We start from the raw sequence: 19,428 nt of genomic DNA on the forward strand, positions 1-19,428 counted from the left end.
TAATCTGCTTGTTCTTAGCTAACACATTCATACATATTTATTTTCATGTTTGCAAAGGAAGAATTTATTATCCCTGTCTCACATTATAAATAGGGCAACTGCAGCTGTTCCAACAGGGTAGAAGTAGAGAGATTCTCTCCCACAGAGAACCTGTAGCAGGTCATTCTCCGCTTCGGTTTGATTCTTGCCCTTAAGCATCGCTTAGGATAAGCAAGATTTCCATCCTGCTGGAACCGCAAAGACCAGAGAGGCATCAGAGGAGAAGGAAGCAGCCAGATCAAACTTCAAACTCAAATTCAAAGTATTGGGGGTCAAAGTAATGGATGCGGACGTAGCCATCCTCCCCGCCACTGCTGTAACTGGAAGCAGAAAAAAGGGAGTGAAATTCCTGGGGCGCTTGGTCCAAGTCTTGTGAAACTAAAGAGCCAGAAGTACCGATGACTCTTACCTCTTCCCATCAGGGTGGAAAGCAACGCTATTAATTGGCCCAAAATGGCCTTTGACTCTTCCAAACTCTTCCTCGACGCCCAGGTGGAAATATCTAGAACCATAAATAAGATACAAAGAGATAGACACCATTAGAAAAGGACGTTAGGCAGCTCTTCAGTGTAACTTGCTTGCGAGGTGACGCCTTACATCTTTTGAAAGCAGAGTTGGGTTTCATGGGAACGCAGTAGAGGAGAGTGAATCGATGCCACATCCCTCATGACCAGAAGAGAAAACAAACTCACCTGGCCTCAAACTTTCCAATTCTGGTGGAGGTGGTTGTCACATCCATGGCTTCCTGCCCACCGCCTAACACCACCTGCCAGAAGAAAAATAAAAGGACGAGATCCAGTTCATATTCCTTTCATTAGGAAGGATATGCCAACAGATCAGCTTAATGCCATGGCTTAAAATTTGGTTGCTTCCTACTAAGGAAACTTTGCTCATTTGCAGAGTACAGTCATTTGATCTCTCTATCCTTTCCCATTTCCTGTACAGCAATCAGAGCGCAGAAGCTGCCAAGAAGCAAAGCATCCAAAACACTCAGACACTTCTATCTCACAGACAAACTTACCTTTGTGAAGGACGCATACAAACCACACAACAGCCATACAAATCTCACTCTAAGGAGATCTGACAAAAGGAAATATAAGGGGGCAAAACCCAACACGTTGCCCACCAACATACATGATCAAAGATGGGAGAAAGCGCTGCAGAGTTCACCGGCCGTTCTGTTCGGAATGTCTTTAGGTGGTCAAGATTTGTGGAATCAAAGAGCTGCAAGAGAAATAGGTCTATCAGGACTTTTGAAGGAGGCACTAAATTTCCCCAGTATCAACTGAAAATGCCAATTACACCATCAGTGCCACGCAGCAGAGCACAGCCCCTTCCCAATCCTGTGAACAACAGTTGTCCCAACAAAACACTGCTTGGAAGCTGAACAGGGCAACCAGAATAAGCCCGGGAAATCAAAAACAGAAACAAAAAACCCAACTCTTCCTGAGTTCCGGTGAAAGTTGAAAAAGCTTCCTGTGGCTACTAATTTGTGTGTCGATGCTTATATTTACGATTTGTAGGAAAGATGCCAAAAAGTAAAAACATCAAAGAAAATGCCAGTATGGCAATGAATGTTTTAGAGCACTTTATTAATAAATTGTCTCCAGCCAAGAGGCCCATCCTTACGAGCCCTAACAACTCCTCTGAAATTCGAGTCATGAAAAGGGGAGTTCTGGGGGGCAGATTTTATGTCTCTGCCACCTCTATTTTCCTTTCCACCTCCAGAGTTGCTCAGTTTAGGCATCAGCAAAGGAAGGTTAAATATTAATGAAAATTACCACCAGAGGGTAATAATGATCTGACTGAAGTTAGAGCAAAACTTTTATTATCTCAAAACTTTGGCAAAAGTAATAGGAAGAGCTAGCTTGTCTAAGCAACCTCTCTTCCTGGGGTGAATTGAAAAATGCAGGTCAATCATAGGACACCACCTTTTGCAGCAAGCAGCAGCAACAACAAAGACTCACCTTGGCAGTGTTATCTTTGGAGGCAGTGACAAACATTGTCATATCTCTGGAAGTCTGGATGTCATTGATCTGCTTTGTATGTTCTTTGACATTCATGAGGACTTCTCCTGACTAGAAGAGAAGAAAGGAAAGACATTGCTACTTTACTCTAACCTTGCTTGGCCTAGTTGTTAAAGCAGCAGGCTAGAAAGCAGGCTAGATTGTGAGTTCTAGTTCCACCTTAGCCATGAAACCTGGCTGGGTAACTTTGAGCCAGTCACACTCTCTCAGCACAACCATTTCACAAGGTGGTTGTTGTGGGAAAAATAGGAGGAAGGAGTATTAGAAACGTTCGCCACCTTGAGTTATTTACAAAAATAAAGGTGGGATCTAAAATATATATGAATATATGAATGATACAATCATAATGTTACATATAATCAATAAATGGTAGATTATATTATTTCAGTCCTTATAACTATCAGTTAGGAAGGATCACCAAAAGGGATGGTTTGAGGTCACATGAAATCACCACCTTGATGCTAAATTAAGCAGGGCAATAATAAAGCAAGGTGTCCATTGAGAATTCTTGGTTCAGTCCTTGAATCACTCTGGATAAATATCATCTAAGATATCCAGACAAAAAAATAATAATGGCAGGATTATCATACTCTTTTAAAGAATACAGATGCCTCAGCTGAGAAATTGCCATCTTGCTTAAGCAACAAAAGGCAAATTGAGTTACACTTAATAAAATAACATAGTTGTAAGGGACCTTGGAGATCTTCTAGTCCTGTGATGGCAAACCTATGACACATGTACCAGAGGTGGCACGCAGACCCCCTTCTGTGGGCATGCACGCTGTTGCCAGCTGCTCTTTTGGACATCTGGTCTTCATGAGTGTGCACCAGCCACATGGTCTTCGGGTTTCTGGTGCAGGCGTGCACACATTCGAACCAACAGAGATGGTTCGCCATCTCTGTTCTAGTCGAACCCCTTCCTCAAGCATGACACCCTATACCATTCTGGACAAATGTTTACTTTTAGCTATTATTCTCCAGGAGCCATTTGGGTGTTCCCAACTGCAGCCCCGAAGGTAGAAGGCAGAAACTACAGAGAAATGGAGAAAACCAGCAGCTGCAAATGACACCCAATAATTTAATGACATCCAACTTCTTTTGAATTCTTCACAGGCAATCTTATCAAAATAATATCAAAGACATGTTTGAACTTGACAGTGTCCTTTACCCACAAAGCTTGTTTAAACAAGATAGAAGGCCCAAGGGTCTCCTTTCCGAATTATATCCCCCTTTGATTTCAAGTTGGCTGGCCTCATCAGTCAAGGGTTTAGGAGTGGGAAATAAGATGACTATGTTACCATTAATCCGTAAGGGCTCTGCAAGGCTCTCATCTGCAGATCAACGCTCTGGTTAATATTGGGCTTTAGAGAATAGATGAGTTAGTTGTTGGTGTACTCCCCTCCCTACTACTTAGCAACATCCCTTCCTGATCTGCTGAAATTCATGAGCAGAGACCCCCCAAGACTTTTACTCTTGGGAACTTCAATTTGCTGCCTAGTGATAGTTCAGGAGATCATGGTCCGCATGGCAACTATTGACCTATTCCAGGTCAGGGAAGGCCTGGTGTATTCCAGTAGTTAAAATCTAAATCAGGAGTGTCAAACTGGCAGCCCATGGGCTGGATGCGTCACAAGCCAGCCACCCCCACCCCAGCTCCGTGAATAGGAAAAAAGTTGCAAAATGTCATGGGATGGCAACGTGACACCACAAGTTTTACACCCGTGCTCTAAATCTATCTTTTGTCTATGTGACTGCACCTGTTGCACTGGTGACCAATAAATCTCATCGACAGATTTAAAGGGTCATTGCCTCTAATACCTTTTATGGCCCAGAGCAAGAGGCTACCTATCTGCTATGGTTTCCGCCTCTCCAGATCGGATAGAATTGGTGGGCTTAGGTCCCCTTGATGAATCTATTGCGACCCAAAGAGCATGTTTTCTCTGTCGTGGTGGCTGCCTTCTGGAATGGTATCCCACAAAGAGTCTTTTGGTTATGACCCTGTTGATACTTCAGAAGTTTTTAAAAATGCATCCGCCCTTCCAGACTTTGGGGTAGGTTGACTGTGGTGATCCACTTTTTTGTATTTGATGTTAGGTTACCTTCTTGATGGGACACAAATACCTCTCATGAATCCATACCAACCTTTGCGCTGAACTGGTTCAACTCCCCATTCTCATGCCCAACAATGATGAATTCTCCAAGGGGACCCCAAACCGCACTGGTAATTTTGGACTCGCTGCAGGGGATCTTCATGTAAGGTTCATTGTCCTCTGAAGATAAAAGGAAAAAAAAGGTTCTTTAACACCAACTTTGAGGAAGGACAATTTTCCCACCCTAACCTTGATTCTAACTACACCTGAAGGTCTCACCAAGCTGGCTGGAGTCTCGAAGGTCGAAGAAGCTCACAAAACATTGGTAGCCCATTTGCTTATCTGTGGAAAACATGATGATATTCCCTCCAAAGTCAAAACCACAAGTCCTCACAGCTGAGTTGGTCTTGACTAAAGCAAGTTGCTTTCCTAAAGACGGGATGAAACACAAGCAGTAAGTACAACTTGAAAGACCCACTTCTCCCTCAAACTCAGAAATATCTACTCCAAGGGTCTCTAAAACTTCAGGTCTACAGAAAGTGCCTACACACAGCCTACATGTCCTAGTCAGCTACAGACATCAGAAATGTGTGCACACAACTTCCAAAATATTAACAGGGTTGCTTTTTAAGGACTGAGCATGTGGTGCAAACCCAGCTTGTTTGACTTCATTTATGGTTCATGGGATTCCTGGAAATGAATTTTAATTCTGTCATCAGATTGAGATGTGTTAGGTATATCCAGCCAGAATGAGATTCTCCATTCCTGCTACTCACGTCACTTGGAATTAGAAAAACGGGAGTACAAACACTGAGACCACATGTCTTTAAAGCAACTTTCCTCATCACCAGACAGTTCTTCACCCCAGATACATTTAGATTCATCAACAGGCTTCAAAAAGGATGCCTTCAAATAGATCTCAGATTCTTAGATCGAATCCTATTCCTGAATAGATTCAGAAAGACCTCTAAAACCAGAGGATACGGGACCTCAATAGCTCATTATCACTTTAAGTGGAAGAGGAGATTGTGTTCCTAATATTTTCATGAGGGGGGAAAAAATGAAGAACTTTTTAGCTGAATGCTGGAAAAACCACCAGCAGCAGATAAGAGAAAGTGCAATAACAATACAAATAATTTTCTCAATTTATAATCATTTGTTTAGCAACCATTTGGAGTCTGGCACTGAAAAAAAGTGATTTATGACCAGACATAAATTGCACTCATAATTATTGCAGCATCCCCATAACATTTGGGGGCTTGGCAATCAGGATGTTATTTATGATGGTTGCAAGATCCTGAGTTCATGTGACCAATACTGGCCACCTTCCCAGCTGGTTTCCAACAATTAAGGTCAATGGGGGAAATAGGATTAAAGACAACTGCAATGATTTGCTTAACCATGACAAAAAGGTAATTTTTTCACTTAACAACTGCCTTATTGAGCAACAGAAATTCTGGCCCCAACTATGGTTGTAAAACAAGGACTATGTGTAAGGTAAAAAGGCAAGTGCAGCAAGAAAAACCAAGGGCTACAACATTGCATTAACATAAAAGCAAAGAGGGCTACTTTTCACACAGTGAGATCTGCATGCTCTGTCCCCACCACTCATGCTCAATAGCAATAGCACTTCTGGAGAAGTAGTAGTGGAGATTTTGAGTAGTTTGGAGAACCGGTAAATATCACATTGGACTGGCCACGCCCCCCATCTATTCTCTGCCTCCCCAGTCCCAGCTAATCGGAGGAAATGGGGATTTTGCAGTAACCTTCCCCTGGAGTGGGTGGGAATGGAGATTTTACAGTATCCTTTCCCTGTCACGCCCACCAAGCCACACCATGCCCACAGAACTGGTAGTAAAACAAGTTTCAATCCCACAACTGGTGTCAGCATATTGCTACCAACCATCTGGGTAGAAGCTGATTCAGACGAGACCCCCACTACAACTTTTAAAAATGTTTATAATATTCACACACAAATCCTAATTTTGAGACGAGTTTCCAGATGCACATATTGTATCAGCACACACAGGGAAAGCAGTCAAACACCATTCTCTGCTCTCCTAACATTACATTTTTCATCCTGCATAATCAGAACATTCTTCCTCCTCCTCAGACATTGACATTCACCTGTTTCACAGTCCCAGAGCCGACAACTGTTGTCTGCTGAGCCGGTCAAGACATGTTTGGTGTCCCCTGGAAAGAGCAGTCAAGGAGCCACACAAAATACATAATGAGGAGCAGCAGGAAACAGAAATGAACTACTACATGGTTTCAAGATACAAACCCTGTGAATTAAATGCACACACACTACTAAAATTTTGTAACCTTTAAGCAGGAAAAACAGTGCAGTGTAGAGCAGAACTTTTTCAACCAAGGAAACTCAAATGGGTTAACTTACAAAATGCTTCCAAAAGCCAAAAGCCATGATTCCTGTGAAATTGACCTTTGGCAAATTATGTTATGACAAGCATTATCATAATGCATTTTATTTCAGAATGCAAAATGAAATAAAACAATTCCTGTGATCAACTACTGTCATTTGACTGTGCTATACAGTTCAACATCGATTACTTCCAAGATATTCAAGAATCTGGTAGGAAAATATCTCTGAAAATAATGACACAATGATTGTGTGTGTGTATGAGAGAGAGAGAGAGGTGGGGAGAGGGAGAGGGAGGGGGAGAGAGCCAGGCAGCAGGATCAGCTCCAATATATACATGCGCTATTTTCAGGCAACTTTGAAAAAATGTGATTTTGTACACTAAAACCAAAGGATACAATCAGCGTCCACACACCAGACTGCACCAGTGTGGCCATTGTATGTGCCAAGCCTCTCACCATTGACAGAGTACCAAACATTAACAGTCTGATAAACAAAAAATAAGGTACATTTAATAAAACCATAATATAAAAACTGGTACATAATAACAACTTCCTGATTAAATATTTTGATTAGTCAATAACTTACAGACAAGATTAAGTAACTTGAAATTGATTATATAATAATGGAGTAAAATTAAGAAAGTAGTAAGTTATTAATTAACGATGAAGGACAATCATTAAGAAAATTAAATCCATTAACAGGTTTCACAAACTCTTAATTATTAGCACTATTACAGGTTGGGAAGAATATTGTGAACAGGACAGGAGTAGATTTTAATAGATTGTGGTGACTAATATTCACTGAAATAAAACAAAACCTTTAACTGTGGCTGACACATTCACCCTACAACCAGCTGTGTCCATCCACCACAGATTTTTAAAAAAATTTCTTTCAAAGACAATCATGGAGCTGATGCATCATGTGCACGTTTCTTTAGGGTGAGAAAGATTTAAAAAGCAGGATGCCCAAGTTTCATGAAACACAAAAGATTCAGATCCATAGTTGGCATATAGGATGCAATTGATTTTGAAGTAAAAGGTGTCTATTTTTCTTCCTTCCATTGTTCTCGCCTATTTATTAGGATAGTAGGAAGAGATTCTCTATTAGGCTAACTGAAAAAAAACCACACAAACTAAGGTAACCATTCAATGATAACATACCGGATCTTTTGCTACTGTAAAAAGCAAATCGCCTTCCCGATTATACTTGATCTGAGTAATTGACCTCTCATGGCCTTGCAACAAAATAGGTTTCTGTAAAGAGAAATTTTAAAAAAAGGTTTTAACACTGTTTACTTGCCAATGACAATGTTAGAAAATATCTTTGTCATTTATAATGCTGCAGCTGCTATTCAGCTGTGAAAAGAAGGATAAAATAATAATGTGCTGGGCAACAGAACTGAAATTCCAAGTTTTGGTTTTAAGGGGTGAAACAGGTGACATATTTCTTCTATAAGAAAATAATAAAGAAAAAAAATGAAAAGACAACAGAGTTTAAAGATGTATTGGGTTTTTTGTTTCTTTTAACAATCCTGTAATCCCTTGCAGTCACCTGACTTGGGGGGGGGGAGTTGGGTGACTGAATAGAGATGAATGTTTGTTTGTTTGTTAGCTGCCTACATGGCACCTGCAGCAGATATTTTCTCTTCGTGCCCAGAGAGAGAAATATCCGCCTAGGATTGAACACATAGCTTCCTGTTGTGAGGCAGAGTTCCACCCTCAGGATGCCTTTCCACTCTAAAAATGTACTGTAATATCTTAAATTTATTTATTTCAAGCATGAAGATGTGTAGATAGGTGGTGGGGCAGGTGAGAAAAGATGAGATCATCCAAGTTTAAAAGAAAAGCTAAGTATCCCTTAAAAGGTTTAACAACTGAGAAATCAAAACTGACCATACATTTACTGTGAACTTAATAGGATATACTTCCTAGTAAATAGGCCCAGAATTACAACCTTCTATTTTCGTGCTCAGTCTTTCCCCAGGAACAGGAATGAGTTGCCCAGAGATGTAGCAGAATGCTTCTAGTAGAACATTTAGGTTCATTGCTTTTTGTTATTTCTTTGAGCTACTATTAATTAGGATACAAAACAAATCCAGGAATAAATCTTTTAGGGTTAGGGTATATTGCTTTCCTAAGCAGTGAATCTTGCTATTCTGTTTTCTCTTGTTATGCATTGGTGATGTTCGTCCATCGTGTTCGAAGAGGACCTTGACATCTAACAGGTTGTGGGCTGCCACAATGTGTCCGCAAGTGGCTGGTAAGGCCTATACGGGCACGGAATGTTCTGCCACATGTCGGGCAGACATATGTGGACAGCCTTGTTGCAGCATTTGCAGCTCTGGCTTTGCGGAGTGCTCGCTTCTCTTGTGCTCTAGTTGTTCTTCTGTCTTCGGAGGCCTGGCAGGCGTGGTGGATCAGCGTGCGCCACGTTGATCGGTCTTGTGCCAGGGCTTTCCAGGTGGTGTCGATATCCAAGGACTTGAAGGAGGCTTTCAACATGTCTCTGTATCGTTTCCTTTCTCGCTTTCCTTGAGACAGCTCGCCATACAGCAGCTGTTTATGGATGAGATGGTCTGGCAGCCTTGCCACATGGCAAGGTGTGAACTGATGGTAGGCCTGCATTATTCTGCCTCGATTTTATTGGGGCAGCTTCATTTAATTTTTATTTTATTGCATGCTCCTCTGAATCGAAGTACAGGAACAATGCTTATAAAAATATCCCTTTAGCCCAGAGCTCTTCAAATATGGCCACTTTTAAGACTTGTGGACTTCAACTCCTAGAATTCTCCAGCCAGCAGAAGTTTTAAGTTAGGCTTCAGGATCCCTTGTGATTCTGTCATTACGGACTTCCTAGTTCTCTAGTCCAGTGTTTCTCAATCTTGGCAACTCAAAGTGTGGACTTAAAACTCCCAAAATTCTCCCAGCTACCCAGGGCATTCTGGGAGTTGAAGTTCACACATCTTCAAGTTACCAAAGTTGAAAAACAAAGGTTTGTTTTTTATATGAATAATGTCAATTTCCTTGCATAAGCGGATGGTGGTCTAGAGCAGAGCTCTTCAAACTTGGCCACTTTAAAACTTGTTGGACTTCAACTTCCAGAATTCTCCAGCCAGCCCTGGCTGGAGAATTCTGGAAGTTGAAGTCCAACAAGTCTTAAAGTGGCCAAGTTTGGGGACCCCTGATTTAGGCCCAAAGTGAAACGTTCCTTCTTTTAGGGAACCTTTCCTCGTCCTGAGGGCCCTGATCCGTTTGCGTTTCTACTGGAAGAGGCGCCACTCGGTTCAACCCGAGTCGCTTCCCCCCCACCCGTAGACCTGCGAGATCTTTCCCTTTTTGAGCCTTAGGAAAACTAGCGGGGTTGCCTCCCATACCAATGGAAACCAACCAACGTCTGAATTAATTAATTATCTGACTTAGTTAATCTAATTAACGATTTATTCGCCTGAAGAAATCCGAGAGACGCAGAGACTCACCATGGCTGCGGGGACAACGCCGGCAGCACGAGCGGAAGACACGAAGAACCATTTCCTGGGTGAGGCCGAAGGCGTTACTTCCGGGTTAGGCCGGAAAGAAGCGGTCCTGCAAGGCCTAGAGAGAAGCGTGTTGGCTAAGCACCCACTTCCGGTGCTGTTCGGAGTGCCTCCATTAGCGGGGCGAATAGTTTCCTATCAAGAATGTGTCATTTTATAGAAGATGAAGCTGACTCTTGCATAACGCTTCTCTCTATTTCAACGGCTTTTTATTTCAACCAAAGGAGTCGGTATGAACCGAATCGTTTGAGATCGAAAGAGCCATTTTGCATTGGGAAGCTTCCTCTTCCCTCTCCGCAGAGACCCAATTCGCCTTCCAAAATTTTTTGGCAATACACGAGTGACTGAGTCTCTTGGGCCGCTATTCCCCCTCCGCCCAAGCGAAGCTTGAATCCTAGCGGAATGTAGGGTTGAGCCATAGAGGTGTATGCCTAGAGCACCACCCCTGACAGCTGTTTTGCACGAGGAAGAAGACAGACTTTGCAGACTCTATGGTGCCCCGGTCGCCATGGCGTCGCTGGGTGAGGGAGCCGCTTCCGGCGCCTCAGAGATTGGGAGGGTGGGGGTGGGGGTGGGGGTGAGGGGCAGAGGGATGAGAGGGAGAAATGGTTGTTTTAAGAGAAGAGGGGTTGATGAGGCTTTTAGGGATAATGTCGTAAATGGCCTGCTAGTTGGGGAGGATGGGAGTTGTAATTCCAGCGCCTGCGGAGGACACTAATTTTAATCTGATTTGTTTATTTGTCAAACATGCACAAGATAACAGGTATAAATGTAAACATGATTATGAATTTATGAAATGGATACAAGGAAACAATAGGAAAGGGACGGTAGGTACACTGGTGCGCTCATGCACGCCCATGTTGCGGACCTCTTAGGAATCGGGTGAGGTCCACAGTGGACAGTTTAAGGTTAAAGCTGTGAAGGTTTGAGGGTGTAACCACAGAGTCGGGTAGAGCATTCCAGGCGTTGACCCCTCTGTTGCTGAAGTCGTATTTTTTGCAATCAAGTTTGGAGCAGTTTACCTTGAGTTTCGATCTATTGTTTTCCTGTGTGTTATTGAGGTTGAAGCTGAAGTAGTCGTTGACAGGTAGGATGTTGTAGCAGATAATTTTGTGTAATAAGCTTAGGTTAGACTGTAGGTGGTGTAGTTCTAGGTGGTCCAAACCCAAAATCTCGAGTCTGGTGGCATAAGGTGTGAGCAGCGGAGTGGAGGGCTCTTCTCATGAAATACCTCTGGACTTGCTCAATTATATTAATGTCTGATATACAGTGTGGATTCCAGGCAGACGAGTTGTATTCGAGGATTGGTCTGGCAAAGGTTTTGTGTGCCCTAGTTAGCAGTGCAAAGCTTCACAAGATTAGGTTAATCACTAGGCGGAAGCAACTCAGCTTCATGCCATGTGCTTCACACACACACCACACGAAACCATTATAAATGTGTGTATTGTCCTCCCCCCCCCCAAAGGGAGCTCAATTGCTTCCAAAGATTGGGAGGCGTGGGGGGGGGGGTTTCCAGGAATTGGGGAGGGACACTGACTCTCCAGGTTGGCCAAAGAAGAAGTACAAAGAGGGAGCGCAGATGAGTTGAGAGGGTCCTCCGAGGCTGTTTCAGCATAGGATCTGCTCAAGGAAATAGATCTCTGGCCTTTTCTGGCCAGAGACTGAAGGTTCGACCTGGGGGCCTTGTGCATCCAAAGCCAAGTGTTTCTGAGCTTTTCATCTATTGGCTTTTTTAAAAATTTGATTATTGACCTGGGTGAATGGGTTAGGATTAGGGCAATTGGAAGGAGGATTAAGCAAGTGTTACAAATCCTTTTCCATTCATATCTGTGGGTTGTGCCAGTCCGCAAAATTTAACTGCAGCACTGGATTTCTCCTTCAAGAATGTTTTTTTTAATTAAAAAGTTTTTTATTAGATACACATTAAAAACATTGGATATAATGCAACATTTCTGGCATAAACATTTCCATATAGTTTTTGGATCTTACAACAATTACATTTTATATCCATGTTTGTTTTTGTACCACTTGCTCCTTAATTTTAGGTGTAAGCAAAGCTCACTAATATACAGGTAGCCCTTGACAGACAGCCATAATAGAGCCCCCTCCCTATAGTGGTAAGTAGTGACAGTTATAAAAGTGGGTCAGTCATGTGACCAATATGATTTTACAATCTTTTTAAGCAGTCATTAAATGAACAAAGTCATAAAGCTTCAAGGTACGTTTGTTGTAACTTTGAAGGTCATTAAATAACTGTTGGTAAGTTCAAGACTGCCTATAATAGGACTTAACGCTAAACAAGATGCAATGTACTTCATGCATCTTAAAATCTGTAAAACATAAGTATATTTGTATTGAAAGAGAAGGATGATTATTCATTGATTAGCTACTGCCTTACCAAGGAATACAGTTGTAATGGATGAATAACCCCTGCTGTGAGTACTTCATTAAACAATTTGTCAATGAGATGTCATCTTGCAGGTGATGTTGCCATTTTGATTTTGGTAGCAATTCTTTGGGGAACAACCAATCCATTTTTGAAAAGAGGAACTGAGGGTCTGGAGCAGGTAAAGAGAGAAAGCAGACCTCAGCAGATGCTGGCGGAAATAAAGTTCCTTTGCCTGAATTACAAGGTATTTGCCATTTTACACAGCACATTTCACACTGTTTTTTTCTAATCTTAACTACTTAAGATCTATGGCTTTCAATTTCAAGAATTCCCCAGCCAGTTGAAGTCCACGTGTCTTAAAGTTGCCATGTTTGGGAAACCCTCTTCTATAGTGCAAAACATTCCATTACGGAATTCAAAACAATCCTATGCTGAGTGTCCCACTATTTTGAGATCAGGTCACTCACAGAGCCCAGTCCTTGTCAGTCGGCACCCCTACCATTACCTGAAGCTCCTTTGCAACAGGAATCTGAGTTGCCTGTGCATCTTTACACCTGCAGACATTTCTTTTCATGCTCATTAGACCATCCCTCCTGCCTTTTAAAAAAAACAGTGTTTTTATTAAAACATGGGATTGGAAGCTGATTTTTCTTTAAAAAGGAAGATAAACTAGAAACAGGAAGTAACTTTCTGGGGCACCGGCAGCAAGTAAAGGGATGATTGTTGAATGGCTATGCCCTTCACGATAGACATTATCTCTTCATGCCTATTAAACAAATTCAAAATGTTCCTACTGACCCAAGAAGTAAATGATCCCTGGCCAGGTTTGGGGGAAGGAAATACTATGGAAGGTACCTGAACTGCACCAGCCTGTTCACATCACAAGATTTTTTTTTCTAAATCTTACACGATACTGTAATAAGATATTAGTATGGTATTAAATTTAATTTTATTTTTACTTGATGATATTCTTATAGTAATCAGGCTTTGGTTAACTGATTCTTTGATTACAACATTTAGTAGCTTTCCCAATGGAGAAGTAATTCCTTGTCTAAATTTCTCTTTTTGAAAAGTTTTTTTTTATTTTAATTGAACAAAAACACAAAAAAAGAATCATCCTTCATTACATCTTGTCGAAAGCGTGTTGATTGGTTACATATAACTTTCATGCATTTCTTCCACAGTCATTACTTATAGTTCATATTAGATTATACACTTTAAATCAAAAATGTTTGTATATTTTACTATCAATGTACCACAATTCTCATTTGATTACAATTATTTGAACATACTTTTACCTCAATTCATTCATACTTAAAGACACAACCACATAATGGCATTCATTAGCTATTTCAAAAAACCCTCCAATAACATTACATCTTTATAAAATATTTTAAGCAAAAGTCAATTAATAAAGTTTCTAAACCTTTTCCATCCCAACTCACTGTTTATAATTTATATCCAAGTTGCTTTTGCCAATACCATAGCATGTATATATTGTTAAACAATGTCCATTGACATTTCCTTGTTGTTATTATAATTGGCTAAAAATCATTTACTATTTATGTCCCACCTCCTCTCGTCAGACCCCCCTAAAAAAACCTTACACCTTTATAACAAGATCTAAATAAAAATTTGTTAATAAAATTTATAGGTCTTTTTTCCCAAGTCGCAATTTGCAATTTATATCCAAATTTCTTTTACTAGTTTGCCAGTACATGTATATATCATTAAGCTGTATCCATTATCATTTCATTATTGTTATTATAGTTAATTATTTGTTAACAAATAAACATTTAATAACAATCTAAAACAATCTAAGAGTTACTAAATTCCTTCTTATTGATCACCAAAATCAACTAATTTTTTATTATCAATTTTCATTGTCAACCTGTATCTTTCCAGTAATAAAACAGTCTTATCTCTCTTGCCAACTATGGTGTCAGTCTTCTTTTTATCTCCTTTATAAGGTTTTTATAGACTTCTCTCCGCACTTTGTTGCTTGAAGGATCTCTCAGGTAATCTAGTTGCCCTCCAGCTGATACTAAAATTAGCTTGTCTTTGGTTGTCAATCTTGCTTCTGAAAAAAATTCTCTTCTTAAATCCATCATCATTACCATTTTTTTCCTTCTGTATCTTGTAATCTGGGGTAGAGCTCCAATTCGTCGAATTCCCTTTTCCATGTTCTCTTCTTTCCACTTTCACCCACATTTGCTCTGTAATAAATTCATCTATTGTCTTGTCTTTGTCTTCTATATCTTCATTCTCCCCTTTAATTTTTGCGGCTCCAACCCCATCATCTTTTGCTGTGAGGAAGACTAGTCTTTCCAGCTTCTTCTCAATTCTCCCATATCCTTCCAATAGATTTTGAATTCCAGCCAAGATATTTTGGAATTTTAAGGTTTCCTCATCTGAATATTGATCCATGTTTCCAAAAAATAAGAAAGAAAGAAAAAAAACTAATAGCCAATGCCACTCTAGGCTTCCAGGCCTCTTTTATTTTTTTTATTTTAGGTTGACTTATGCTCTTCAAAGGAGAAGGGTTCTGGTTTTTTCCCCCTTTCTTTCCACTGCTAAAATAGTTCTCAAAGGCACCTGTGAAAACAATTCATGCCCTTGGCTCTTTATCAGTTTCTGTAAACAAGTTGCAAAGCCGCACGAGCGATTGTGGGTGCACCCCGGTACACCCACGTTACACAAGCTGCACTGGCTGCCTATTGGTCTCCGGATACGCTTCAAGGTGCTAGTCATCACTTATAAAGCCCTTCATGGTATTGGACCTGGGTACTTGAGAGACTGCCTGCTGCCAATTACCTCCAACAGACCTATTAGATCCCACAGACTAGGCCTCCTCCGAATCCCATCTGCCGGCCAATGCCGATTGTCTACCACCCGGAGGAGGGCCTTCTCTGTGGCTGCTCCGGCCCTCTGGAACGAGCTCCCCGTGGAAATTTGGACCCTCACCACCCTTCAGGCTTTCTGCAAAGCCCTTAAAACCTGGCTGTTCCGACAGGCCTGGGGCTGACGAGTTCCCGTCCCCGCTCAAATTGTGTGGCTGTTGATTGTTTTTTTTAATTCTTTTTATAGTTGCTTGTTTGTTTGTTTGTTTTTCCTCTTGTCTGTATTCCCTCCTCTTGATTTGTTAGCTGCCCTGAGTCCCTCCGGGAATAGGGCGGCATATAAGTACAATCAAATCAAATCAAATCAAAACCCTTCAGCTACAAAGTCAGTGAAATCAAAGAGGGAAAGAGAAGAGATACGTTGTTTCAAAAACTCCAGCCTCTGACCTCTGAGTGGCAGTGTTGCTACTTTTCACTTTCTAATATTTGTCTCTGGCTTATAGAAAACAAAGTTCTTTAGATTTGTTTTAATGAAATTTAATAACAAGTAATAGGAAGAATTGTTAAAATAAAAAGGAAGGTTTTATTCCAAAAGTCAAAAAATAAAGCAACAAAAAGCAGAAGAAAAAAAATCAATCCGTTCACTTTAAGAGGAGAAATTAGAAACATTGTGAGCACTTCAATCCACAAAGTATAGTTACAAAGAAAAAAAAAGCTTTCCAAAGCAATCCAATATGAGTTCGTTTCACTGCTCAATTCTTTTGCTTAAGGAACTAATTTGGCTTTAAAGAAAAAATTTCTTTGGGTGGTCTTTCACAAAATAGAAAAAATACCACACCAGATGGACTCACTTTCTCTTCCTTCCGGAACTGTCCCAACTTCATCAGCCTGTGGGCTGCCTGTTTACTGCCAGCTTGAAGCGCTTCCTTTGGGTCAATCAGGGACTTTGTGATGTCCCTGAGACCAGCAAGGCTTTGTCTTCCTGATCACCGTCTCTGCAGGACGGTTTAGGTCTCAATGGACCATCCAGCGGCAAAAGTATCAATGGCGGTCTCAGAGTATCAAGACCGCATGTTGTGACATCACAACATTGGCTCCTCCTTTTCTAAATTTCTCTTTAATTAAGAATATTTGAAAAAAATAATGCCCCTTTTCTTCTCAGATAGAAGACTGTTCAGAAAGCCACTAGTCAGCAATGGTCTTTTAAAATTGTTTTGACCCAGGATCACAACTGGAAAAAAAAGAAAATATAGGATGCATTACAATAACTGGAACACCAGGGATTGCATTGTTCCTGGTGATCAGAAATTGGTTTAAATTAAGTAACCCGGAAGCTTTCTCCATCCAACTATGTTTTTTTCCCTTGCAGTACATGTTACCATTTATTGTAAACCAGTGTGGCTCATTCATCTACTATCTCGCATTAGGATCCACAGGTTGGTCCTTAATTAGTTATTGCCAGTGTCAAGATTTTGGGGGGGAGGGGGGAGGGAACTCTGATCATTGTGGGGGATTACTCAGATACCTACTGCAGAAAGACATACTTTTAAAAATCTAATTTCCATTTATTAGACTTGTAATTTCTGTGACTGTATCACCAAAATGGGAATAACTCAATTCTTAATAGATTTCTGAGCAGGATTACCTAAAAAAAAAAAAACCACTGAGATTTCTGATGCACATTCAAAAGGAGCAGATTTTAATCACATGATCAAATATTATCTAAATTTCTTTGAACCCCACTTTGGACAACTTTGTTGCCCTCAAGATATGTTCATTGCAGTTCTTGAATTGAATTGATTGAAAGAGACCAGTTAAAGAATAGATAGATAAGTGAAGCTTGCTGGATTGATGCTGCAGAATCAAGTATTGGAAGTAACTGCCATCTTGTCAATATTGTCCTATGTAAAAATCCCTAAATGTGGAGATCTTACTAGCATGCTTTTAGGAAGAAGGATTTCCTACCAGAGTTACTCCCCAGCATTCACCAGCCGAACAGAACCTTCAGATGAAGTTTCCATTTGATTAGGGTTATCTCCTCAGTGGTTTTTATTTCTTTTGATCAGATGATTTTGTACTAAATGTTCCACTTTCCATTATAGATCTAACCTTGGCTGTGCCTCTTTGTAATTCCTTGGCCCTGGTCTTCACGGTGGCAACAGGGAAAGTTCTTGGAGAAAACATAGGTGGTCCAAGTAGGTGTCTAATGACTTGATCAGATGCAAATTCATTCCTCCTTGTTGCTTTGTATTTACTCAAAATAAGCAGGGTTGAAATTAATATTCCATGTTCCTCTCCCCCAAGAACAAAGTTTGCAGCTTTGGTTGATTTCCTGCCTTTTCTCTTTGGTAGGGGCCGTTCTGGGAATGGTCTTGGTAGTCTTGGGCGTTGCCATCTGCATAGCTGCATCTGGGCACAGAAATCCATGAGAGATCTCCAAAGAAGAGTGGAAATTCTGTGGAAGACCATTCTGAATCTGTGCAACTGCTAATGCCACCCTCAAAAGTTGCAGCATGGGGTAAACAATCCCTGGCTCCATGTTAGAGAGAGCATGGTTCTTCATATCCTGGCAATCGCTCCTTCATGCACTTGGATTCCAAAGGGCCCTGGGTCCCTAGATCTTGTCTTGATGTTCCTGTTAGCCAGAAACTTTGTGGGGCCCCGAAATTGCTTTAATGGAAGCAGCAAGATCAGGAGCCTCTAAGGGAAGGCAGAAAGATCTCAAAACTGAGCATTTACTGCTCAGATACCCTTTCTGATGCCATGTGGAACTTCTCTTTGTGCCCAGAGAAATATCTCTGAACTGTAAAGTCTTTTGACTGAATTGAACTGTCCATAACCAGAGAGCAGACCCCACTCCCCTCTAGCACTGATGATGTTACCTAATTGAGTAATGAAACATCTGTAAGAAAATAACCAAGCTCAGGGAGTACCAAAGACTCCACAGATTGTACTTCATTTAACACGTCTTGATTTTACATAAATGCAAATTCATTCACTGTAGTAAACTAAAATGAATCAGTTGTTGTATAAACCCATTATTGTTTCTTTTCTCCAGAGCTTTGATTAAAGTATTTTTAATACAAGTTACCCCCCCTTTTTCAGCTTTGCAACAGCAATATACTGGTTGTATCCACCATTTTTTTACAATATACATATTATTATGCCACCTAGTTGCAACCATTTAGGTCTTGTTTATACAGTATCATATTCATAACTATCGTTTCCATATTTCTAACACAAATCTCTATATATTTATCATTCTAAACATTTTATTTTACATTCTTATAACATCTTACCATAATATTGCTTATGGTAAATTTACCGTAAATTTACCCCAATGTATGAAGTGAGAGTAGACAAAATTGTATGATTTGTATGATACTTTACAGGTAGTCTTCCACTTAGGATTGGTCGCTTAGTCACTGTTAGTAGTTATAGAATAACAGAGTTGGAAGCGACTTGTTGGAAGAAGACCTCAAAGTTGGAAGTCTTCTAGTCCAACCCCCCCCCCCCCCTGCTCAGGAAGGAAACCCATACCATTTCAGACAAATAGTTGCTAATCTCTTCATAAAAACTGTCAATGTTGGAGCATCCACAACTTCTGGAGACGTTCTACTAATTAATTGTTCTCACTGTCAGGAAATTTCTCCTTCATTCTAGGATGGTTCTCTCCTTGATTTAGTTTCCATCCATTGCTTCTTTCCTGAGTTCAGATGCTTTGGGGAATAGGTTGACTCCTTCTTTATGGCAACTCCTTAAATATTGAAACCCCTAGTCCTTCCTTTTCTTATATATATTTAAGTTCCAGTCCCCTAATCATCTTCCGTTACTGACAGATCATTCTAGAGCTATTTATTTTCCAATTGCAAGTTTTGACAGTTCATGCAATTGCATTGTGGGCACTTGGCAACCAGCCTGCAATTATGGATATTTGCAGTGTGCCGTAGTCATCCACAACATCTACCATGACTTCCAACCATAATTCCAGACTCAATTGTGGTCATAAGTTGAGAATTGCCCATATTGAAATTGGCTATTAGAACAAATCTGGTGATTCTCTACCTCTCCTAATTCTTATGGTAAATCTGGAAGAGTTGTGACCAAGCTTCTTCAAAATATTACCTTT

At 40.6% G+C, this 19,428-nt stretch overlaps 2 protein-coding genes across 5 annotated transcripts; one reads left to right on the forward strand and one right to left on the reverse strand.

Annotated features, from left to right (window-relative positions):
- Positions 1-8: 8 nt before the first annotated feature.
- EIF3I (eukaryotic translation initiation factor 3 subunit I) lies at positions 9-10,091 on the reverse strand. Its single transcript, XM_032227182.1, has 11 exons — positions 10,014-10,091; positions 7,699-7,791; positions 6,934-7,021; positions 6,283-6,348; positions 4,435-4,584; positions 4,208-4,335; positions 2,007-2,117; positions 1,174-1,263; positions 732-805; positions 449-541; positions 9-359 (listed from the first exon to the last, which is right to left on the reverse strand). The coding sequence occupies exons 1-11, from the start codon at positions 10,014-10,016 to the stop codon at positions 278-280; spliced, it is 978 nt and encodes a 325-aa protein (XP_032083073.1). The 5' UTR covers positions 10,017-10,091; the 3' UTR covers positions 9-277.
- Positions 10,092-10,489: 398 nt separating this feature from the next.
- Positions 10,490-18,844, forward strand: TMEM234 (transmembrane protein 234). 4 transcript variants are annotated; one of them, XM_032228372.1, is made up of 5 exons: positions 10,490-10,591; positions 12,552-12,703; positions 16,669-16,735; positions 17,402-17,494; positions 17,652-18,844. In XM_032228372.1, the coding sequence occupies exons 1-5, from the start codon at positions 10,498-10,500 to the stop codon at positions 17,726-17,728; spliced, it is 483 nt and encodes a 160-aa protein (XP_032084263.1). In that variant the 5' UTR covers positions 10,490-10,497; the 3' UTR covers positions 17,729-18,844. The 4 variants fall into 4 exon arrangements, with proteins under 4 accessions (XP_032084263.1, XP_032084264.1, XP_032084265.1 ...); XM_032228373.1 differs by having other exon boundaries at positions 10,564-10,591; positions 12,579-12,703; XM_032228374.1 differs by lacking the exon at positions 10,490-10,591 and adding an exon at positions 10,646-10,833.
- The last annotated feature ends 584 nt before the right edge of the window (positions 18,845-19,428 follow it).

This window comes from Thamnophis elegans, chromosome 12, assembly GCF_009769535.1.
Source record: "Thamnophis elegans isolate rThaEle1 chromosome 12, rThaEle1.pri, whole genome shotgun sequence".
In the NCBI taxonomy this organism is placed as follows: domain Eukaryota; kingdom Metazoa; phylum Chordata; class Lepidosauria; order Squamata; family Colubridae; genus Thamnophis; species Thamnophis elegans.

Bases quoted from the DNA above. Each gene is read 5' to 3' on its own strand.
- EIF3I (XM_032227182.1), bottom strand. The intron at 1,264-2,006 runs GTGAGTCTTTGT...TTTCTCTTGCAG, and splicing joins CCAAAGATAACACTGCCAAG to CTCTTTGATTCCACAAATCT. The intron at 806-1,173 runs GTATGTTGGTGG...TTCTTCTGGCAG, and splicing joins TTTCTCCCATCTTTGATCAT to GTGGTGTTAGGCGGTGGGCA.
- TMEM234 (XM_032228372.1), top strand. From the start codon at position 10,498: ATGCCTAGAGCACCACCCCTGACAGCTGTTTTGCACGAGGAAGAAGAC. The intron at 10,592-12,551 runs GTGAGGGAGCCG...GTCATCTTGCAG, and splicing joins GGTCGCCATGGCGTCGCTGG to GTGATGTTGCCATTTTGATT. The intron at 16,736-17,401 runs GTTGGTCCTTAA...TTTCCATTATAG, and splicing joins TCTCGCATTAGGATCCACAG to ATCTAACCTTGGCTGTGCCT.